The sequence below is a fragment of the Ochlerotatus camptorhynchus genome, unplaced genomic scaffold (assembly GCF_037179485.1).
Source record: "Ochlerotatus camptorhynchus isolate MF236.1 unplaced genomic scaffold, CSIRO-AGI_Acam_v1.1 ptg000045l, whole genome shotgun sequence".
NCBI classification, from domain to species: Eukaryota; Metazoa; Arthropoda; class Insecta; order Diptera; family Culicidae; genus Ochlerotatus; species Ochlerotatus camptorhynchus.
The window spans coordinates 3,525-28,713 of record NW_027040536.1 but is presented as its reverse complement, the minus strand read 5'-3'; the positions used below and the strand labels follow the sequence as shown (position 1 = coordinate 28,713).

General features: G+C 39.1%; 1 protein-coding gene across 1 annotated transcript; it reads left to right on the top strand.

Annotated features, from left to right (window-relative positions):
* On the top strand, positions 1-25,189 carry LOC135715263 (clavesin-1). Its single transcript, XM_065238593.1, has 7 exons — positions 1-216; positions 402-585; positions 15,824-15,918; positions 16,060-16,213; positions 24,313-24,617; positions 24,683-24,833; positions 24,904-25,189. The coding sequence occupies exons 2-7, from the start codon at positions 402-404 to the stop codon at positions 24,936-24,938; spliced, it is 924 nt and encodes a 307-aa protein (XP_065094665.1). The 5' UTR covers positions 1-216; the 3' UTR covers positions 24,939-25,189.

Genomic DNA, 25,189 nt, shown 5'->3' with positions numbered 1-25,189 from the left:
ATCATTTAGTGTCTGTTCTCCGTCGCGTTCGGTTAGCTCTGTGCTTGGTGGGATCCAAGCAGTCGAAACTCGCGCGCGTGGTTGGTTGTGGTTGTCCGTAGTCACCCGTGAGAAGCATCTCTCTGGAGGCCACACACAGTACAGTCCATTCATCTACATAATAGCTGCTGCGGAGTTGCCAACAACAAGAGAAATACTTGCGAAACTTCTGCAAGGGTAAAGCGATTTGCTATTTTACACACATAATTTAATTCGTCTCCCTCTCGAACGTGGTAGCTTGTTCGAAAAGTGCACAAGAGAGAATCAAAGCAACCAAAAACGCGTCGGTGGTGGCATTATTATTTGCCCACAGGGCTGCTTAGATTGCCCAAGATTGATTGTTTGATTTTCGTTGATCGCAGATGGCGACGATAAAGTTTGACGATGGCAAAGTGCCCTACATCGATCTGGGCCGGGATTACTTCGTTCGGCTCGAAAATGACGAATTCACCGATCCGAAGTCCAAGGAGAAGGCAGCACGTGAACTACGAGAAACGCCCGACGTCATTGCAGAGGCGATCAAGGAACTGAGGGCCAAACTACAAGGTCAGTATCGATGCAGACGCAGGTTGTTTTAAAACTGGTTTTTTCAATCTTTGTCAGTTGGCTGCGTTTCACATTTGGTAGTTAGAAAGGAGACTGTGATCGATAAAGTTGTGCGGGATTCATAAATGTTAGCAGCCGGAAGGTGATCTACAACCGAATTTAAGAGCACTGAATTCTAGTGAGGATTGTATCGCGCAGTCGAAAATCAATGCTAACCAGTCTGGTCAGAAATATGTCCGGTGTGATATGCTTAGAAGTGAACGGTATGAAAGTGTAGGCTGATTGTCAAACGTGTTTGATGTAGATCTCTGGAACCAAGAGAACGCATCAAATAGGAAGTAAAAACATGTGCTAACAACTTCTACCGCAGGAAATTTACGCTCTACGTTTTCAACTATTTTCGATGATCAGATTATCCTAAAGTAAGTTCCATAGAATGTGAACCTTGACTCTGAGTGATCCCGATGCACGGTATTATCTCTTTTATCATTATTAATTTTTAATTATTTTTATACATTCCTATTTATTTATTTAAAAGTCGCCAGCAAAAATGTTTATCAACATTGAAAGTAAATTAACAGTGAATAGTCGCACTAATCTTAGCCACAAGAGCGGAAATAATCATATCAAAATAGATTCCAGTTTTATATCAGAGCTCTATCGTCTAATTGTTGCTAATTTCAATCCAATAAGCAACAAAATATCCTGGAAGATTTTCGCTATGAACACCAACAAATGGGACTCTCAGCCAAATGAAAACACCTCCAATTAGTAAACAAGTCTGACGGGTATCGTAATATTTACAAACCAATGTGCGTCAGTTTCAAGCCGAAATTCAGACGGAGATAATTTTACTCTGGCAATTCTGGTTTATTTGTTTTTTTTTTATTTATCATAGTCACCTTTACACTATTGGGTCATTCGTGACTTGTCCAGGAATGAGATTTGAGCTCGTGACTTTGGCGTGCGAAGTATGGATGTTAACCACTACGCCGGGCCGTTAAGTCCGATTTAGCAGCTCAAAGCAACACGTCATCGTTTAATTGGATAGCTCAGAAATGTAATAAAACTGCACACTCAGTGTAATTAACGATCCAACGGAAAGCCGTATCAAATTAAAAGTCATCGATCACTGTTGTCACGTGTAGCCATCGAAATCATTACAACCGGTACGTGTGCGAAAACAAAGTACCTATCAGTACAAAAAAGTGTGTGCGATATCAAAGTATAGCGGTTCATATTTTTCCAGTTGCCAATTTGCAAATCTAAGCAATCCACCGCAGAAAAGTTCAGACAAGTTCAAACGCAATCGCGTCGTGGATTGCTTCGACTCATTTACGAGCCAAACATCGTAGTCGTACTTGCACTTGACCGAACTCAAGAGCATCTTCCCGCGAAACGGAACGACACTAACGATGCCTGCAAGGTTAACAACCACAGCCGGTCTCCACTCAATCATTATCACCTGCTGACACACGTCGATACGCCTGCGCCCCAACATCAATCGAACATGAAGTTGACAATTCCAATGACAGACCATGATTCTCCCAAATTCCTCTCACGTACGGTAACAGCTGCCACGCTTGCTTCGGTTGTACGGGGTGTCAAATGTTCGGGTAAATAAATACTAATGCATGCAGGTATACATATTGCACAATTTCCCGTATGGTATTTAAAAACAAACTAGGTCTTGTATTTTCCATGAAAATATGGGATCTATAGTACCTATGTGTTGCTAGCGGAGATAATAACAATTGGAATCGGAAGGTTGAATTTTAATGTTCGAATTGGAAAATAAATTATTCTGTTAACATTTTCACCGCTAGTACTGCTGTACAGGCGATGGATGATAGTGGGATTAGTTGAATCACCGTTTGATGCGGCTGCAGTTAACAAACAAATGATTTGTATGCAAAGCGTTAATCATTCTGTTCTTGGTGCTTATTAAATTAGAATATTAAGCAGTTTGAACCAAGGTGGTGCCACCCCTATCTCTACTACTCTACTAATAACATGTAGCCATGTAGCTTGGATTGATATGCGATATTTTTTTGAATACTGGCTACGAAAAGATGACGGCGTGTCAGGCCCTTGGTTTGAACCAGCGCCCGGTGTACACTTATGCTGGTTCACTGTCGCTGATAATTTTTCTGCTGGCAAAAATCACCATCAGCATGAATGGAGTGTTTACATATGTGCTGGTGTGCTGGTGCTAGTGTGCTATAACTGTACTAAAAAGAAATCAGCATAATGTAAACAGGGCGTCAGATCCGGACATGTTCCGGGTACCCCCGGGAAGTGGACACGTTCTTCTCAACACCCTCATGCGAGACATAAAACTACAACAAAATTCAAAACTAAGATCATTGGTGGCCATATTACGTACTCAGTAACACGTTGGTCAGATCCGGACACATCCTCATGTGACACATCAAACTACATGATAATCCAATAATATGAACATTGGTGGCCATATTATGTACTCAGGACCACGAACTCAAAACTGCAGTCAAAATAATCCCGTTTACGTGGTTTGTTTACGTACAGCCTGCGTACAGATAAAATAAATAGATTTTGCGCGCATGCATTGTGGGTAGGAATGCGGCAAAAAGGCTGCGGTACAGTGTTTGGTGCGGTTTTAGTACATTGCGCGTTTGCCGCTATCATTGTGTTCAGTCCTTATCTGTTGCCGTTTCAATATTCAGACACTTCCACTTATTTTTTGCCCACTAAGCGCTGCGACATAATCACATTAACTGTCATTCTTATGCTCAAAAATGCTTCTGACTCCGACTTCGACTCCACAGCCCTGCTCGAGAGGAAATATAGAGAAGGATGCCCTGTGTAATTCGGTAGATTACTCAGCAGAGTTCCTAGGGAGTTAACAGGAGAATTCTGAGAAGAACTCTAATAAAGTTCTAAGCAGATCTCTATGGCAATTCTAAGAAGAATACCGCGGATATTTTAAAAGATTTTGTAAGGGGACATCCCTCCTTAGAGCGTGACGTACTAAATGGATCCCCCCTAAAGGAATTGTGAGGAATATTTCAAGAGATTATCCAGCTTTTTACGCTCCAGCACTATAACATTTGAATTACCCCTTTCTGACATATCTCGATTACTTTTTCAAAGTGACGTATCAGCTTTTGTTAACAATGCATTTGATCGTCGATTTGGCGCAACTGGTAGCTGGCACACACTTACTAACAACACTAGCAGGTAGGGGAAAATTTCCCATGTTAGCATGTGTGGGCGAGCTACCAGTTACACCAAATCGACGATCAAATGCATTGTTTACAAAAGCTGATACGTCCATTCGAAGAAGTAATCGAGATATGATGATTACCAAGATGGCCATGATTAAAGCAAATTGACTGCACTTTGAAATCACAAGCAAAACAAATCTCGCGTCACTTTTCAAATAGACCAATCTACATTGAACGATTCCCTTCATCGATTCCCTCTTTCGTTAATAACTATACTGCATTCATATTTAGGGCTAATTTGCTTACATAGTCTGCTAAATGAAAGTATTATTAAGTGTATTGGACGATAAGAACAACTGAACATGTTTTTAGAGCCGACTGATTAACGAGAGAAAATCGATCAATTGGTCGGTTTGAAAAGTGACGGGAGAATACTTAATTAAATTTTGGTTGAGTCTATTTCGTGCATATTTTAATTTTATTCAACATTCATAAGTGTGCTTATTTCTCAGATACAGAAAATTGTTTGTACAGTGTTGCGTGGATGGATCCCACGCAAAATATGGCCACCAAAAAACAAGCTTTCGTAATTTTCCTAAAGTTTGATCGGTGCGTGGTAATATTCGAAGATAGATGTGGGTTGAAGCTGTAGACATGATAGGAAGAGACATAGCTAGTAGTGTAATATGGCCTGGCTGTTCAGAATCGAATCCGCTCGAGAATTCGGTTCGTCTATAATTGAACGGATCTCGGTAACAGCATCGCATCAACTCCGTGACACTGAATGGTGCTTCTGGTAGCGATCTTGGATGCATCTACGGATTGCTGTTGTGTAACGTGAGGTGGTGGCACACCTCCTCCACCTTGAACCGAGGACAGTCCGAGTATTCGCTTCGGACGGCTAATCACCTCGTCCAGCTTCGTGTTGAGCGTCCGCAGCTGATCGTGAGTCGCCATTTGTGCTTCCCAAATGTGTCTCAACTCCCGAGCATTGTAATCTTCGAACCAATTCTCCAAATCGGCCTTCTGCAAATCGGAATTTTCCATTTAATATTCTTCCTTTTGTATTTCGAGCTTCTGGTAACTCTAATATTCTTGGTTCAGTTTGGCTTGGTCTTGATCCTGAGGGACTTCCTCCTTGATCTGTCCGGGAAAATGCAGTGACATGGTAGAAATTTTGAATGGTTCATTTTTCACCTGTCACTTTTTCTTTTTATATAGTTCGTTTATTTGGAAGGCTCAATCGCGTTAGCTTTACGGAGCCGATCATTCATTGTTCATTGTTTGTAACAAAATTGACATATTTCTATGTCTAGTAGGAGTTGAGCCGAATACTCGCGGCCTACCCGAGGGTTAGAGGGGTAGGTACATAGTTGAAGGATATGATCAGGAGAGTGGGGTTTCGATGTCTCATCAGAACGATGTCGCCAGTATGAACGGCAGTGCGGTTCTAGATTCGTTTGGAGTTCAACCGGTTATGTTGATCAGTCGGTGACGATGAGACTCATCGAGACGGGTGACAAGACAAACCAAAACTAATAAGGAAAGACAAAGGAATTAATTTTTTATACAAAACATTTGCAGAAACACATAAATCGACTGCATATAGCAGATATCGCGGATTCCCAACGTCTCTGATAGGGATATAGGGCTGTATGTCTTGGGCCTCGAGGGTCACTCTCTGCCAGCGTCATTATCCGAACATTGCCAAACCGCGTGATCGTTGTCATCGTAACCGTTTTCACACAGACAGATGTTGCTGTCCACGAGGTTCATTCTATTGGGATGCGCATCTAACGAGTAGTGGTTGGACATAAGGCTACTCATCACACGACTTAAGTCTAAGCCTTTAAACCACGCTCTCGAAGAAACATTAGGAGTAATTGAATGCAACCACCGTCCAAGATTTCCATTGTCCCAATCGGTTTGACACCTCGAAAGGGTACACTGACGCACTAAATGGTAAAATTCATCGTGTATTTGCGAGAGAGTGAGGAGACCCATACAAAGGTAATCATATATGATCTTTCGGCCTTCTTTCATCGACCGAATAGCCTCAATCGAACTGAGATTGTTCGAGAAGATGAAGTAATGGTCTGCGGGCATGTTGGAAATCATCCCCAATGCGAAGTTGATTGCTTCCAGCTCAGTAACAAAAACGGAACAAGGTTCCTGAAGTGTGCGAAAGGCGCTAGAGTTTTCATTGAAGACACCGAAGCCAGTGGATCCTTTGAAGACAGGAAACGTCTGTAAAATATCTTTTCACGCAATTGACCACTTTGTCAAGCAGTTTTGGCGTGACTTTCTACCAGCGATTTCACAAAACTGGACCAACTAATTTCTATTTTTTTTTATGAAACGCACAAATGTTGGCTACTTTTCTCGTGGTTCTAGAAGAAAAAATCTCAAAATAATGTTATATTTCAAAGTTGGAGTGGTAGTAAACGTAATTTTAACTGCTCGAATGAAGTGTTTAATTGACGTGTTGGTACTTTTGGTGAACTTTTAATCAAACCAGACCCCAAGGTACTAGAACAACAATGATTTGGTAATGTTTCTGCCCAAAATATTAGGCTGCGTTTGGGCTGGGTACCGCTTTCGAGTAAACACTAAGGCCGTTCGCAATGCTGAGTTTCAAGATTGTTTTAAACTACTCGTCAATTCTATAATTTGAAACTGTCAAAAATAAAACTGCAACACGATCAGCGCAACGCACAGTTCTAAAAAATGTTTGTAATCATCAAGTTTCATAAACTTTACTGTCCTCTATGAAGTTCTCCGTTTTTTGTTTGTGAAGCTCTTCGAAACATCTTTAAACACATACAAAGAAATTTGAAACAGAGTTCCATTCGTGTTTCAAACTCGCTCAGAAATAAAACAGAATAGTCGAGCAGTTGCAAATCTGGTGCAAAATAGTGCTCGAATTATGAAACTGCAACTCAGCATTGCGAGAGGTGCGTTTCTGTTCTAGTTTCAAATTGAAACAGTCCTTATAAAATACAACAGCATTGCGAACCGCCTAACAGTACAGTTTTCAGCGGTGAGAATTAGATCCCTAGATTCCTAGCCCAGGAAGACAAGTTATCGAAGGTACTTTGGAATGGTGCTTGCAAGTCCACGGCATGTGGACCTCTTATGGAAACCACACCGTCATCTGCAAGTTGTCTTAGCGTGCAATGTTCTGCCAAACCGTTGTCGATATCTTTTACATAAAAGTTAAAAAGAAGAGAACTAAGACATGAGCCTTGGGACAGGGACCTGTCACTTTTGAAAATAATTCAATAAATCATAGCCTTCTACAATTGTGCCATAAAAATGGTACGTCTTGTCAAAGATGAATCACCCCTATGGAAGGAGGATTTTTTAGGATGATAACAAAACTGGGCTTGACAGAAAGTCTGATCCATACGACTAGCTTTACGTCACCTCCCATGGCGCGAAGCATTAAACCTGTATAAAGATCAATGCAGACTCTGACCTTGTCATTGATACTCTGGAGAATTGCCGCCGTATGGTTCAAATTTTATTAACTACTAAATTCCTCAACGGTGTCAACGAGACTCTCCGTACATCCTTCCCCAAGGAACAGGCAAGTCCAAAGAAACTTTCGAAAAACTTCTTGAGGATGTCGGCTGAAACTTGCGGGGCAAGTCGCAGGGCAGGACTTCTGGGGGAACGTAGAAGGAGCTTCCAGGAAAAATCGTAAAAATCGTCTGGTGTCAGTCAGAAGAAACTTTCAGAGGAAGTATGGGACATTAGAGTGATGCAAAATTTGAAATTTTCGCTCCACAATACTTAAACGATTCCAAATCGGATCCTGACTAACCTCTCAAAATTTGAACCCATTTGGTGAGAAACTGAGATGGCACAAACCATTTGAAGTTTGTATGGGAATTACTATGGTAAAACCAAGATTTTTGTTCATGTCTATCTAATAATTCACCATATCGGTCTGCTTCAAAAGCTTTCAACTTTACTTGTGGGAAATTTTCCCAGCTACAACTTTGCTGGAGACCACTTTTTGATTAAATGCTAGGATCGAAAGTTATTGATGGTTCAATCAACTGCTCAGCAGGCAACATTGGTGTTTCTGGGGCGTTGAATAGGACACAAAAATCATGGCTACTATGTCACACTGCAAAATACAGTGTTGCCTACAGCTGCTTGATCATGTCATAAGTTTACCAATCTCTTAAATAATTAATAACTATTTCCTGTCTCGTTTTACATAGAAACGATCTTTAGCAAAGTTGTAGCTGAAAAAATTTTCTATAAGAATAACTATCGAGCTGTTTTGCAGCTCAATATGGAAAAAGACTAGAAGGCAATAAACAAAAAGTTGAGATTTCCCATAGTAATTTACATGTAAACTTCAAATGGTTTGTGCGAAGTCTGTTTCTAACCAAATGAGTTGTAACTTTTGGAGGCTAATCACGACCCGATTTGAAACCATTTAAGCACTGTGGAGCGAAAAAGTCAAATTTTGCATCAGTCTAATGGGACATATTTCTAGATGATGTCGCCAGAAGCTCGAAGCTGAAAACCAGAATAAACTTCCAGGAAAAGTTGCACGAATCTTCCGGTGGATGTCGGAAGAATCTTGCAGGGGAAGGCAAAATAAACATCCAGAGAAAGTCATTCAATAAAACTGGAACAAGCTTCCGCGGAAAGGAAAGAGAAGTTGCGAGCTGTCTTGTAAGCGACATAGTTATACATCGTAGTCGACATATTTTCTGTGATAATCGGCTGTCATTGCCTCCGACACCTGCAAAACAAGCTATCATAGTACAGTACCAAACTAAAATGTCATATGACACTGTCGCCGAAGACTGTCACGAATTTATGTATTTAAGTTTTTCTTATAATAAGAGCTGCTGATGTTGTGCTAGTGTGAATTCTGAAAATAGCAACCATGAATGATGTCCTTATATTGACATTTATGACCAGAAATGGTTTAATTTAAACCAAATTGAGGAATTAGAACGAAATCACATATGTCATATGATCAAGGTTGCAAAGATTCATTTCAGCTAAAATAATGTTTTTCGGAATAATAAAACCAAAAGATGGTATGATGGCATGTTTTACTTGTAATTTACAAGAAGAGGTTACAAAGTATGCGTTGGAAACATAAAACCTGTAAATTTTGCTTTCTATGAGTCACAATCAACGATTTGCTGATCGCTGAGTGAGTGAGTGAGTGAGTGAGTGAGTTTGTGAAAAATCGCTGATTGTGACTCTCATGAAGTGAAATAAACAGGTTTAATATGTCAAACACATTCTTTGCAACCTCTTCTTGTATCCTACCAATTCAAAATTTGATCATGGCATCTAATTATTTCATAATTTAGAAAAACATTGTTTTAGCTGAAATGAGTCTTTGCAACCTTGCATATGATAGTTATTTGATTATTTTCTTTTTGCTCTATGTTATTCTACCGTTTGTGTTGTGTGAGAGAGACGACGGTAGAGCATGAGTTTACGAACACAAACAGACTGACGCGTACGACCCAAGTAGCATTTCTTGTTTTATTGCACTCTATTAGTGGTTTTTGAGATCAATTTTATAAAACCGTCAATAAATTTAATAGCTCCAGTACAACCTTTTGATAACCGATAAGATCGTCTTCCAGCTTAGTGGACCACTCTTGATAAGGTTTATAAAGCATGCTTGAGAATCACAATAAAGCTGTCTTAAAACCTTTTATAAGAAAGCCCCATACTCTACAAAAGGTTCTCATAGCCTCTTTAAGAGTAATATTGTATTCAAGCAGTTTTATTGCGCTTTGGAGAAAATCAGTTATAAATCCAATTTAATTTTTATTTACTTCAAAGCAACCACCATAAATTAGCTTGTTGTTGTTCTGTTTTGCTGAATTTTTTTTTCCATATGGAAACCTTTATCGGTAAAAATAGGTTTAAGCGTTGGTGTCAAGATCACCGTGCAATCAATTTTGCAATCAGCACTCATACATCTAGTTTTCACTGGAAATCCAATGTATGAGTGCTCATTGCAAGACAGCCTACATTACGTGATATAGGCTGTAATGTGAACGGGGTATTAAAGAAAATATATGACTTTTTAGAAGTTCCAAAACATATGCGCTTGAAATTTTATCGTGTATATTGGGATAATATGAGCGTTAAATAAATGCACCTCCAAAATAATTCAAGTTAACAAAAAAGATTGTTTCAGAAATCAAATTAATTTGATGGAATCATCTTAATTTTACAAAAAATAGATCTCAATAAATAAATTCATACCAATGCCCACTGGAAATCATTTCGGATCTCTAATTTAGCCATTATTTTATTGGAATTTCTTGGATTTTATTCCATGGCTAATGGCATTTTCATAATGACAATATGGCGACAGAGGACAGCAGGCAAGAAAAACATCAAGCGCAATTTCTTAAAATGCCTAATGCTTACAATGCACACTGGGTCAGGAATGCAACCTAGAGGAGCGAAATTAATAACTCCGAAACGAAGCATTTCCGCGACTTGGTGTCTTGGGCAAAATTTCTCATCATAATAAGGACCATCTATTGACATAAACAAATAGTTCAAAACTCTTCCGCAAAGATGGTGCCACAATCTAACTTCTTTCTCTGACGTTTTGCATGTCTTGGGCTTAGTTTTATTGCGCTTACTTATAAAGCAATATAAGGATTTATTTTTGGGTTTTATAAGGGCAATTCATATTGCTTTTTTTATACTTCAAGGCAATCATAAAACCTTTAATAAGTGAAATAGCATAAGCATCAGTTGGTTTTTTTTATAAGCTTTATAGGGGTTTTGTAGATAGCTATAAAATGTTCCATGACTTGCATTTTATATGACCGTCATAAAGCTGTAGGTAATGGTTGCAGCTACAATAAAACCTTTATATTTTTTTTATATTACCAAGCAGCTCTAGATTTGTTACTTGGGGAGTCAACCGTTTCAACCCCTGGTTGCGAGAAAAACTCCAAGAAAAACCCGAATCAAAATTTCGGGAGTAGTCACAGGACACTTTCAAGAGAGAACAGAAAAAAAACTTTCAGAATAAGTTGGAAGAATCTTTCGGAGGTAGTTAGAAGATACTACTGAAGGAAGTCTGAAGATTATAAAAAATAGAAGATTAATAACAGAAAAATCACGCATAAATTGAACTTTTTTTCTAACTAAATTTTCGTTAAGGGTTTGTAGGGTATAATAAATAACAAGATTAACGCTTGGAAATCGGTGAAAAAGGCTCATTTTTAAAATAAAACATTTGAAGGTTTTTTTTGCGTTTTACTGCTATTTTAGAAGCAATTTTGGACTTATTTGATTCAGGGTAAACCCTCCTAGAGTTGCGGTACGTTAGAAGCGAAAAGTTCCTATAGTTGCTTATGGAGTCTCCATAAGCAACTATAGGAACGAAACGCTTCTAACGTACCGCAACTACAGGAGTGTTTACCCCAGGGGAAACGACACTTCAGAATTATCCCATTTTTACCCAAACCTCTCATATAATTTTCAACGTGCACAAAATTTCAATCGATCCTATTTATTCTTTCTATTCCCAACTTATCCCTTCTGCATGCACACAAATTGTCAAGCAAGCCGTGCAGTTTCTCGAAGTTTTCAGGTCGACCGCGAGGCACTCTGCCATACTCACTGTCAGTTTACAACACTCTCCACAACAAACACCACGTATGTCAGCTGACCGTGCCGGTAAAAAATCGGTGCGAAAACTAAAAAAAGATGACGGACCATTCGTCTATAATCGGTCTCGAGGGCAAAAAACATCAAGTGCATCAAGGAGGAGACGGCAACGCACATCCATTTCCCGGACTCAAACCGATCGAATTCGACGGATAAGAGCCCGGGTCTCTGTGTGTTGTAGCATGGAAGTTACCGAACAGGCGCGAAGCAACTGTTGATTTCGTTCGAACTGCTGATTCTAGCCCCGGGAAAAGCCTTACCAATGAAACCCCCTACGACAAGCAGGTGGAAAAGGAATTCAGGTCGTTTTTTTCCACTCGGCCTCGGAGCTAATGGTGAAGTAAGACACCCACCGGTGATGTATTTCTGTGCGAGAATATTGCGGATCAAATTCCCGTCCAAATACAGCTGGGAATATTAACTGGAACCTTGTAATCCATCGCCATCACCTGTTCCTCCTACTGTGCAGTCTCGACCTTTACGGTGCGGAACCGTTTTCTGCACTTGAGCTGTGAGCTTTGATTATTATAGTTGGGCGGTGTCCCGAGCGGTGTCCATTGATTCCGTTTCGCTAAAAATCAATATTTTTGACCCCCCCCCCCTTGGAACAAAACGTTACACTGAAAATGACCCCCCTCTATTTATTACGCAACGCTCTATAAACCCCCCTCCCCCGCCTTTTCATTTAATTAATGTTTGATTTCGTTTTGTATTTTTTTTTATTTTTAGGTAATTAGTTATATTATTAATATTCAAAACAAAAACAAAAGATCAGCGTACCATCGAGTACCTCCTTTTCAAAAGTTCAAGATAGCAAAAATCTCAATTTATAAAATTAAAACAGATCCATTTTGTAAAGCAAGATTTAGTGATGATAGCCTTCGTTGTCGTTGCCAAAAACGTCAAAAAAGACCTGTATTTTCAAACTTTACATCAAGAAACGAAAAAAAAAACAAAATGTTCTCTTTTTTACGCAACGCAAAGCTTTACTACTCCTCCCCTATGTATAATTCGTAACGATATAGGTGACCCCCTCTTCCCCTATAAGCGTTACGTAATTCATGGACGCTTCATTGCAGCAAATTTTTCTTCTTTTTACACCTATCCTCTTCGCGTTCAGACTCGTATCCCTCTGAAATTTTTTAACATCCCTCACATCACATCAATTCTCGCGTCACTTTTCAAATCGACCAATGTAACAAATGTAAACAAACCGAATTAAACGATACAAATTGTTGCTCTTCTATCATTGTATGTCATACAAAAACATCCATCCAAATTCACTTTCATTTATTTAAGATAATCATAGGTAAAAAATTGTCCAATGTACAGTTTGAAATGATGGGTATATGATTGTTACTTCGGTCATTCGGACTGCCTGACATGATTGGTGCTCATTTTTCAAAGGCGGGGCCAATCTAAAGTTAGGTACTATACTCTGAAATCTGTGAAAGGGAATCTAGTATCATGTAGACAAAACGTCCAATGTAACACTCATTGATTATGTCATTGAGAAAAATCGTCCAATGTAACATGTCCGATGTACAACTCTACTTGTCAAAACGTCCTATGTGGTTTTTTCTATGTTGTAGCATGAAATTCAAAGTAAAATTGTGATTTTACCGTTTCTTCTGAATTTTCAACTTTATTATACACTGGCTACATTAAAAATAGTATTGCAAAATGTATTGTTTTTAAACAGTTAAATTAATAATCTGTCGAACTTCAACTTCGATTTTCTCAAAATGGTGGATATGTTACATTGGTCTATTTGAAAAGTGACGCGAGAATTGCCTGATCTATTCCCATCTATTTTTTTCTATCCCTGCTCTATTTTCGTCAACACGACACACTCAAAAAAATCTCATCAATTATGTTTTTCCCCGAAAATCCTAAGTAATTACTAGACTGAAAAAATACATCCAAATGAGTGTCGTTCCCCCTGGTTTACCCTAGCTTATTTATGAAATACCCAACAGAAGATCGCAATCAATGAAAGTTTGAGAACTGCTGTATATGATTATTTGTGTTGTTTTAATTAATCAACAAAGGTGTGCAAATATTACGCCTCATGATATTAGCAATCTAGGAAAAACTTATCGTACTAAGCAGGTGTTTGGTTGACCCTCACATCGCATTCAATAGGACTGTAATGAATGTGTGCTGCAATTAAGTTTATTTCACGAGGAGATTACAATCCGGACAGCTTCTAATGAACACTTCAGTCAACAGTTGCCAGTTAATAGTTTCCCACAATATAAAAACGGGAAATTCACTGTTTAGTGATAATTTTGTTTCGCAGTTGAGTCGGATCAAGATAGGATAGATATTCCAAATTTGATAGATAGCTTCTTTTCTGGAATGAGAGAATCGACAAACTTTTATTATTAGCCAAAGCAGTAGACTCTCATCTGATATTCTATGGCCAAGGAAGTCCATAAATTATACCAACTGCATCACTTTTAATGACTAAGCCTTCGGAAGACCCAAAATACAAGTAAGCTCTGAGTAAAATTAAGGCAGTATATTCGCATTGAAGTACTTCCAGTTGGCCATTAGAGTGGTCCAAAATATCAATTTTCTCCACCAAGCTCAATCGATTTTAAATCATGTCTCAAAATTGGAGCTCATTAGAATGCGAACTCATACTGCGCTGGCCCTTTGAAGTTTATATGGGGATTACTATGGGATAAGTGAACTTGTTGTTCTCATTCGCTCTTCTCTGTAATGAGCTACGGAATAGTTTGCTACTCATGTGAAATTTTCCCAGCTACAACTTTGCTCAAGAAAGCATTTTAAATAAACGTCAGAATAATTAGTGAATAATTGATAACGAAGATGATGTTCTTCCGACATGCTCCATCAACTGCTCAGCAGGCAACAGTAGTCTGCTTGGCGCAAAGAATAGGGTCAAAAATCCAGGCTACTATATGTCATGGTGCAAGATGCTGTGTTGCCCTGAAAGCAGTCGATTAATCATATCAGAAAGTTATCGGCTTTTTAATCAATTGATAACTAATTAATTTGAAGTTTAATCAAAAAGTTGTCATTGTTTCGTGAATCATTATGGCGACGGACTAGGACATTGAGAATAAAAAGTTCACTTTTCCCATTTTAATTTCCACATTAACTTCCAAGGGCCAGTATGAGTTCGCATCCAAATAAACTTAAATTTTGGGAGAATGATAAAAACTTGATTTAGAATTGATTGAGTTTGGTGAAGCAAAATCTTTATTTTGAACCACCCTATTGGCCATGTTTTCAAGATGTTTCCCATTAATGTTAACGAATTCTATAGGCTTATTCGAGAAATGTTAGTTTGCAGGGAGGACAATATAATTATCGCAATCAGAACACCATTTTTCCCACCTTCAACATCAACAAACCACACGCGCCTGCACATCAATGCGGAAAAGCGTGTCGCTCAAGTTGAGCCTCTCGATTAGCCTAGACCTTGACAGGAAAGGCGGCGACGCCACACTGTATCGTGCGCCGCCTGACTGCTGCTCTGCTTCTGTGCCTACTGTGAGCAAGCGCGCTCGCTCAGTAATTAACACATAATCGCTTGCTACGATGAATACTCGTTTGTAATTAAAATCTTAGCAATATGTTTAATTCATTAGGTAGGTGCTTTGCTACGTTGGTTCTGCGTTCTAAACTTGGTACTTTTCCGCAAAACAAATACAAAATTCCCAGCCAGAAACGAAGAGATATGATGAAAAATTGCATCGCTTAAGAGCAAAAACCATAAACTAGTCTACCTTGAGAGGGTGAGGAAAGGTGCAATTGCTGCAATTGCAGTGCTACATTTAATGACAGTAATCTGCACTTCCTCGGAACTTTGTATTAAATGACATGGCATTTTAGAAGTAGGAACGATGAAATACGATGCTATATGAAACGCTAAGTGTTTTTTTCCTGATTGGATCATGAAAACTGTTGGATCTTCTTTCCAACGTTTATATCAGTTTTAGTCATTGACAAATGAAAAACATGAAATGCAACCAAAACCGAATGAGTTTTAGATTGAGCCACCCATATTGAGCCACAATAGATAGTCAAAAAGTGAATACAATAGCTGCCTAAAGCGCGAAATTGGTTTGGACCGTATCAAATTTAAACTAGCGTCAAATACGTAAAAAGTAAAGGCTATGTGAAGGTCACTAATTTTTATTTTTTTCTCTGATGTTGACACGCGAAAGCATGATGATCAATCACTTAATTGAAGTATCAAATAAGTTGGTCACCCAATTTACTACGATTCTGATTCACGTCACAAACCTCAATATTTAACCATGACGATCAATATTTATTTCCCTCGTTTGCTTTGTTACTTTCAGATGAGAAATCCCTCCACGTCCCCATCGACGATGACTCGTTTCTGCTCAAGTTCCTTCGACCGTGCAAATTTTACCCGACCAGTGCGTTCGCTTTGGTGAGTCAAGCTCGACGGTGACATCTGCCATCAAGTCCTCTCTATCTAGAACCATTTTCGAATCACCTCATTAACTCCCGCACCCCGGAAGCTTCAGTCAATTATTCTCCGTTTTTTGTTTTGGTTTAAATTGTTTTACAGATTCAACGTTACTATCGTTTCAAACAAAAGCATGCTAAGTTGTGTGATGATTTAGTACCGGCCACGGTACAACACGTGTACGACGAAGGACTTCTGTATTTCCAACCGCTGCGAGATCAAAATGGCTGCCGGATCCTGGTACTGGAAGTGGGCAGTAAGTAATTATAATGTCACTATTCTATTCTAATATTATGAAACGGGAGGGCGGAGGTACACAATAGCACAAAAGACTTGTTTGATTGGTTCCTGCATATAGGTAGGTGACGAACCCTATTATCAAAGTAGGCCAACTTCTACCGGATGTCGGTTATCGATAAACAGTTCTGAGAAATCGATCCACTTACGTTAAATGATAGGCCATCGGTATGAAATTACACCACCCGAGACAGTCGCCAAGCAAGGCAGCACGTTCCTTCTACTGTGTACTGCGAATGGCCTTGAATTCGATCGCAAACAGCAGACAGGGCAATATTGAACATTTGAAGGCAAAATAAATCCAGCGAACCGTACATTCAACTTCATGGTGATGAGCCTTTTTTTTATTGGGAGAACAGTAGGCTTGGAATGGCAAGTGATGAGCATTTATTGTAGCATATTGTTTACTCAGTAGATGGCGTTTTTTTTTATTTTATATCTTCAATAGTACCTGATGGTAAATTCTTGTTGCGTGGCGTTTGTAACGGAATAATTCTCGCGTAACATTTGAAAAGGGCCTATCCTCGTTGATCGATTATCTTCATCGACTTTTTCTTTGGTTTTCCACGGCAACATAAACGAATTTCTCGCTAAGCTCGCAGCACAGTTCTACAGAAAATGATGTTGGCTTGCACCTAAAATAACACACTCAAAGGGAAATGCATTTGAGTTGGGTTATTCGCGAAAAAGAAAATCGATGAAGATAATCGATTAACAATGATAGGCCCTTTTCTCGTGTTGCGCGAGATATTCTTAAATTACATACTGACAACTGTCATCTATCTACTTTAACGTTCTTATACTAATTGTTTAAGGAAAACTATTTGTGACTGAGTAGCTCTCCAATCAGAGTTCAAAACAGGAAATGAATGACAATTACCAATGCCAGCCACACCAATCTTCTCCGTTACGGGGAAAGGAAGGATATTGTTGATGGAACATCTACTTGAAGTACCTGATGATAAATGCTTGTCATCGGCAAAAATGTTGGCAAGAATAATAAGGCCAAAAATCCAGCCTACTATGTCACAAGTGTTGCCTTGAAAGTAATCGATTAATCATAGCAGAAAGTTATCGGCTTCTAAATCTTCTTCTTCTTGTTCGCATTTCAAGCTTATTGCTTAGCGCATATTAGCTTATTACGTGCTCTCAACTTAGTGTTCTATAAATGCACTTCCACAGTTATTAATTGAGTGCCTTCGATGCCAATACCAATGCATGAATTTGTATATTGTGTGGCAAACACAATGATACTCTATGCCCAGAGAAGTCGAGAAAATTTCCCACCCGAAAGATTCCCTCGACCGGACTGGGAATCGAACCCACCGCCTCCGGCTTGGTAATACCGTGCCTTTACTGACTAGGCTATGGGCCCCTATGGCTTCTAAATCTATTGATAACTAATTAACTTAAAGTTTTATCATTTTGATCAGGACTTTTGGGGGTTCCCTTAGCTCAGTTGGTAAAGGCGCAGCTACAAAGCAAGACCATGCTGGAGGTGGCTGGATTCGATTCCCGGTTCGGTCTAGGAATTTTTCGGGTTGGAAAATTTCTTGACTTCTCTAGGCTTATAGAGAAATATTGTACTCGCCAAATCATTTCATTTACACTCAACTTAGCTGAAAATTAAGACAACCTTAGCAGATAGACGAACTACATGCATGAATTTGAATTTTGACATAACAACATTCTCTTGATCAAAGCAACCTCTGAGTATCGAAGTCAACATTTCTAGACAGAGCTGGAATTAGGGCGTAACAGCTTTTCTGAACAATGACTTCTATCGATGATTTCTCGGAATTCAAAGCACGCCCCCGCAAACCAACATAACCAACGGGTAGGGGAAGTTTTCCCCTATCCGATGGTGATGTTGATTTGAGTGGGCAAGCCTTGACTTTCTAGAAATCATCGAGAGAAATCATTGTTTACAAAAGCTGTTAGGCCCTAGTTCCAGCTGCATCTAGATTTGATTTTCTTTATTCTGTTGTTGTCTCTGTAGTACATATTAATATTCGTCTTCATCTTGGTGGGGATGATTTTGAGGATCAAATGCAAAATAATTATTTTCATTTTATACAAACATTGCGCTGAAGAACGGGCCGTGTTGGGTTTCACACAGATCGATGGCAAATTATTGTCTCATGCTGAATTGATGATAATATCGAGGTTTTAGGCTCTGAGGTCGAATAATCATTTTGCCCATAATGAATTTGATTATTTTACTTTTGAGGATCGATCCTGATTTTGACAATTTTGGGTTTGATAATCAAGTACTGGTGATTATCAACAAACGCGTACTCGTTGATGTATAATGAACTCACTTGTTTATTTCGCTCGTTCGCAACAGCGAAAATTTTCAAAACAAACGCAATTCATCTACACTGAGTTGAAGCGCTACTCTTTGCGGGTGATGGTAAATGATAAAAACAGACACAGCTTGCCACACAATAATACTAATGCAAACTTTGTACAGGCATCGAAAGTATAGTCGCCATATTCATAGTCTGGCGGATAGAATTTCGATCCATCAAAAAGCGGAACCAATTCAATATATTGCAGACCAACAATTGAAAAGGTAGGTACTATCAACTTTTATAAACAAAACGTTGATTATTCTTTCCTCGCCAATCGAAGTCACGAGAAACCGGTGACCGAAATTTCGTTCGCAATAGCTGATGTGCTCTTTTCTGTTGTTGGTCGTGATTTGCTCGATTGGTTCCGCTATTTGACAGCTCAAGTGGTTCCCGAGATTCTATCCGCCAGACTATGAATATAGCGAATAGAGATTTTCACGTCCGGTTGTATTGGTGCGATATGTGAGAACGTGTTAGTGAATATCCGAGGAAAATACATAACAAATCGATGTCAAACTCATTTTGACAGATCTACTTTCATACATTTTATAGGTTAGCCAGAGAAAAATAATAAACAACGGCGTTGCTCCCGCTAGTGTGCGTTAAACGTCACTAATCTCTATATAATCGAAAGCTCTCTGGAAGTGAATCAAGAACACTAAGAGCACCCGCAACAATGCTTTGCTAAAGCTATTTTAGCAACCTACACCATAACGCAGTAACCGCACTAGGGGTTGCTATTCAAGTGCAGGAAATAACAATCTGCCTCTTGGTGAACAGCGGGTTGACAAATATAGCAGCGCGATAGCAACCGGCCCAAGCGTTGCTATCTATGAAATGTTTGTTTTGTTTTTCATTTGAACATTGTGATATATTAATAAAGTTTGATTTGGGACAAAAATGTGGACCCAAGGGAAGACCCGGAACATCCGTAAATGTGGAAAATTAGTAAAAAAGGATCTAGATTTTTTTTAATCAACTTGTTGTTATGCTGCATGAATTAATTTGGATTTGAAACCAGTATGTGCACTCTGGTGGCCATGGAACGGTCCTTCAAAAGATCCGGAACATCCGTAAAGGGGACCAATTCGTAGAAAACATCATAGAGCTCCGTATTTTTTTTAATCACTTATTTTGATGGTACATTAATGAATTTGGATCTGGGACCAGCATGCGAACTCTGTTGGCCAGAGTTTAAAATTATTGACTGCCTAGGCTGAGTGTGAAAGCACTGCAAAATTTAATCCATTGCTCTGTGCAGACCGTTTGTACCAAACGGTAAAGGACGAGGTAATGAAAGAGCCAACAAAAACATTCAGTCACTTAAATTCGCTCACACAGCATGTAATTGAGTCATTTTTCCATATAAAATGTACGCTTAGTCATTCCAAAAGTTGGAAGGGTTGTATACTAGATACGACCGCAGGGTTGGCGTTGGATAACGTCTGTTATGTGTTGTACTTAATTGTGTATATTATATTTTAGGAATATTCCTTAATAACTCTTTTGCGAAAGTTTGGTGGCCCTGAAAAGGGCCGTTTTGTTGGACTGATGTTGTTGACAATGATGGAACGGGTGACCTTGTTGGACGCTTATATAGTAGAACAGAAAATATCAGAGGTGTCAGATACTCGCATACGTACGTTAAACTCTTTCTTGATAATGTTGTGGCCCTGAAAAGGGCCATTTTTCCAACGCGCTCGGCGTAGTTGCCCTTGCGGAGCAGACGGTGAATACGACCGACTGAGAACTACAGCAGCTGGGCATTCCATGACGGCGGCCCAGTATACCGGAGCACTGGCACCAATGCACTCGGCGTAGTTGCCCTTTTGCCCCCAGGCTCTGCTGCCGCTGCTCTGCTGCCGTTGCTCTGCTTCCGCTGCTCTGGTACTGCTGCTCTGCTGCTCTGCTGCTGGGTCGACGATCGGATAGACAATGATGGAACTGGCGACCTTGTTGGACGCTTATATAATAGAACAGAAAATATCAGAGGTGTCAGATACTTGCATCTGATGTCTCGGTTGGAGAAAGTATAAGAATATAAAAAAAATCAATCGATTTTCACCATCTTTAGACAATGGTTTACTTTTAACCATTTTTTAATAGTTTACAGAATAAAATCAATAGTTTTGAAACATTCAGCAAATTGCTAGAAATATTTCCAATCGATTGATGCCATTATCTCGTAAATCTATCGAGAGACGGTTGAGTTATTATCGTTCAAAATCTTTTAATTTTTCGTAACGCATCCAAAATGACTGTTTTCAATTTTGTACCCCCGTATGTTGCCGAAAGACGTTATCCAACGTCAAAAAATATTGGGTACCATCACGGCAGAATAAACGTGTTGACTGAGCTACTGACTGAGTGCTCGGCTGTCAGTGACTCGTTTACCTCTGAATCATTCAGACTCCCACGAGGCAGTGAATTATGAGGCAGATGGCAGTTCATATTCATATCAAAATGACTCAATGAGTCTGACTGTTTTGCGCACTGCTGGTGGCCACAACCCGGTCTTTCGGGAGGTCCGGACCATGAGTAAAAGTGATAAAATAGATTCAAGAGCTTCGCGATTCACATATTCTGAAGCTACATGCATGAATTAGGATCTAGGACTATCATATGCAATTAGGTAGCGGTGTGGTTCTCTGGAAGATTTTGAACATCCACAAAAGTAGACAATTCGCGTAAAAATCCTAGTTTAATTTGGACTTCCGTGAGGTTTTGAATCTTTAATGTTTCTATTGTTCCGGAAATTTTAATCATATTTATAAAATTTCCTGAAGACCTCCCATTATTTATGAAGCATCAAAAATTCATGAATTTTTTTTAAACATCATATTCCTTTGAATTCCTTGAAATATCCTGCAATTTTCCTTAAATAAATGAAACTGATATGAAGATCTCTAATCATCTACGAAGTTCCGAGAACTTCCCAAAATATAATAAAACTACCAAAAAATCTATATCTCGCGATTTTCTTGAACATAATCTGATTGTTGCAGAAGTTCCTGCTTTTTTTAGCTGTTCTTTAAACTGCATTGAAACCCATGGAACTCCCTTAAAATGATCTCACATTTCCCTTGGTACTTGGATGAAGTTTCGGAAATTCCCTGAGTTTCTTAGAACTTCTGAAACATTCTTCAATTTCCTTGAAATTAGTTGAACTGTTCTTAGTTTCTCTGATCATTCCTTCTGCTCTCGAAGCATTCCTGAAGTACTCTCAATTCTATTGAAGTTTTTGGTATTACCCTAAATTAAATAGAACTGTAAAAAAAATTCTCGAAGTTTTTCTGAAGTTTATGGAATTGACCGGAATTTATCGGACCTTACCATACAAATCTTCTAACTTCCCTGAAAGTCTGGAATTTCTTGAATTTCACGAAGTTATGAAGTTATTGGAAGTGCCGGTAATATCTTTGAAATTCCCTAAAGCACTCTAGTCTAACTTCTTTGAGGTACTTGGAAGTTCTTTAAAATGTCAATTTTCCTCAAGTTATCTCCACATCTCTGAAATTATTTTGACTTTTCTAAAGTTCTCTGGAGTGTTCACTCGGCTGTCGACAAAAGCAGGCCACTCTCGATGTGTGCTACGCGATCGTCTGTTTACTCGGCAGCAACCATTGTGTGGTCCTCCTCATTGTTCTTCATCAGCAGTTCTTTCGGTCGATGCGTCGTCGACTTTGAAAAGCAACCGTTTCGTGATGAGTGTGTGAGTGCTGACCACGTTTTGCGTCCATTGCTGCAATGGACGCGCTCTGACCCTCGTTGGCGTACAACAATTTGCCATACAATGAAACTACTGGAAGCGGCTCCAGTTCTGATGGAGGAGGCTTTTTGGATAGCAGAAGATAAAGTGTTTATTGTGTTGTACCTTTTGACTATAGCTTTAAGATGTATTGTATAGTGACCATGAATCCTCGGCTCTGTTAAGTTAATTCGGTTGAGCCTTATCAAATAAATTAAAATAAAAAAAAAAAAAAAAGTTCTCTGGATATTCCTGAATTTCTCAAATTTTCTTAAAAGTTCCTGCAGTTTCCTGATGTTTTTGGAACTTCTTTGAAAATCCTGAAGTTTGCCTGAAGTTCACCAAAATATCCAGAAGTTTTCGGAACTTACCTTTTGTTCCCACAGTTTGCCTATAAAACTTTCTGAAATTCTCAGTACTTCTTTCCATTCACTCTCCTGCAGATCTCTATTGTTTCCTAAAGTTTACGGAACTTCCCTTATGATGTTCCTGGAATTGTTCAGAAATGAATGGAACTGCCCAGAAGATTTTTAAACTTCCCTTTAAACATGGATCTTATGTGTAGCTTTCTTAATGTTTTTAAGTTCATTCCCTGAAGTTTTTTTTTATAATCCTTAAATTTTCGGAAATTCTTGATGGTTTCCTCTATTTTACTGAAATGAATGGAACTGCCAGAAAGTTCTCGAAACAAACCTAAAGTTTTACGAACGTCCCTCAAGTTCTCACAGTTTTCCTGATATTCATGGAACTGCCCTAACATTTTCAGAACTTACCCGAAGTTCACGTAACTTACTCATAGGTCTTTATGCTTAAATTTTCCTGAATTTAATGGAACTGCCCTGAAGCTTGATCTTAGCTGAAGTAAATTATCCTGAAATCTATTAGATTGCCCTGGAGCTGTCAAAACTTACTCTTAAAGATTTTTTAACATCCCTTCCATTTCTATCAATCAGAACTGCTTAAAGGTTTCACCTTTTTTTTTTTGATACATTCACAAGCTAAAATAAGTAAAAAGAAGATCGATATTTCGATCATTTTTACGAATTGACCACTTTTATGGATGTTCCGGATCTCCCACAGTTCGTGACCACCAGTGTGCACATGCTGGTCCCAGATTCAAATTCATTCAAGTGATTTAAAAAATCGCTGGGCTATTCAGATCTTCCGGAGGACCGTTTCTTGAGTACCTGGGTCTGTAGTTGGATCTTAAACTTCAATCTTCAGTCTTCGTTGTTAGGTATATCAATATTGTCTAAAAAAACAATCACGAAACTCTGTGATCAATTTCAGTTCGAAGTTCGACGAAAAGTTTAGCAACCATCGAAAACGTAAATTCACAGTCGTGATAACAACGACCGGTACCTAAACAAGTTGCTAACTAAAATAGCAATGGCTAAAGTTGTCAAATTAGCAGCCCGTATAACAACGCATTGGTGCGGGTGCTCTAAGTTGAGAGCACGCAATAAGATAATATGCGATATGAAGATGACTTGATATAGAATCGATTGAGCTTGGTGCAGCAATATCGTTATGCTTGGAATTCCTGATCATTGAAGTTTCTATGTTTTGAAAAGTGTGTCAGTTGGACAAGACAGGTCTGGCATATAACAGTTTGGTCCAAAAAGTCTACACTAAATGGCACCAGAGGGTACATCATGTTCGTTTAATGATAACTCAGGCCTGCGGCTAGATTCTATCTTGAGCAAAGTTGTTCAGCAAAAGAAGATTCATCTGTTAGGCAACAGTAATGTTCAAAGGTTGCACTCTACGCGGCATTAGAATATGAATAAGATTACAATTTAGCAACGATAACTTAGGCCTTTGACTAGATAAAACATTCCTATCGTGGGCAAAGTTCATCAACCTTCCGCAGACAGAAACCTTTAATCTCATTTTGGCATACATCTTGAAAACAGTAAATTTACTTACTATTAACTTCCCCCCTCACACTTCCAGAAAAGTGGAAACCCTCCAAGGTGTCCCTGGACGATCTGTTCCGCGCGTTGCAAGTCGCTCTGGAAGCTGGCATGGATGAACCCCGTACGCAGCTGAACGGTGCCATTGTCATCCTGGACATGGACGGCCTGTCGTTGTCGCACATTGTCCAATTTACGCCCCGCTTCGCAGCCATGGCTGTCCAGTGGGTCCAGGAATGTACGGCCATACGTCTGAAGGCGGTCCATGTCGTTAACAATTCCTACCTGTTCAATATGCTGTTTACCATCTTCAAACCATTCCTGTCGGACAAGCTGAGAAAGAGAGTAAGTCCCTGGAAATGGTCAACAAGTGGCTTGTGATGCTGAAAACCCCTTTTGTTTTGTTTCAGATAAAATTCCACAACAAAGACTGGAAGTCATTGACCTCGGACGTTGATCCGGCTTGCCTGTGGCCACGCTATGGCGGTACACTGGATGTTGAGGAATATGATGGACGGTTGATTGGAGAATTGCTGACATATTACCAAAAAGAGTATGAAGGTACAGTTTATCAGTGCAATCTTTACTGCTTATTTAAATTTTAATTCTCACTCTTTTTTTTATTATGTAGAGGCCAATTCGTACGGATATACCAAAAAAGTGTAACATGACGCACATCGGTTTAATGGGTACTTAAGAATTTGTATTTAGAATATATCTATATTTCGTAAAGCAAGCGCTATTTATTGTGATAAAAATTAGTATTTTATATGGAAACAGAAGCATTCGTTTTAAAATTAGTGTTTTTATGTAGATACTGGAAAATTGTACAAACAGTTGGTAGGATATTTGAAATAAATCAATAGGGGTATTCACTTAGCGCATCGTTAGTATGTGTACTACCGTAAAACTACCAG

Coding starts and splice junctions, on each gene's coding strand:
- LOC135715263 (XM_065238593.1), top strand. CDS start 402: ATGGCGACGATAAAGTTTGACGATGGCAAAGTGCCCTACATCGATCTG. Junction 15,919..16,059: donor CGACCAGTGCGTTCGCTTTG/GTGAGTCAAGCT, acceptor ATTGTTTTACAG/ATTCAACGTTACTATCGTTT. Junction 24,618..24,682: donor CGGACAAGCTGAGAAAGAGA/GTAAGTCCCTGG, acceptor GTTTTGTTTCAG/ATAAAATTCCACAACAAAGA.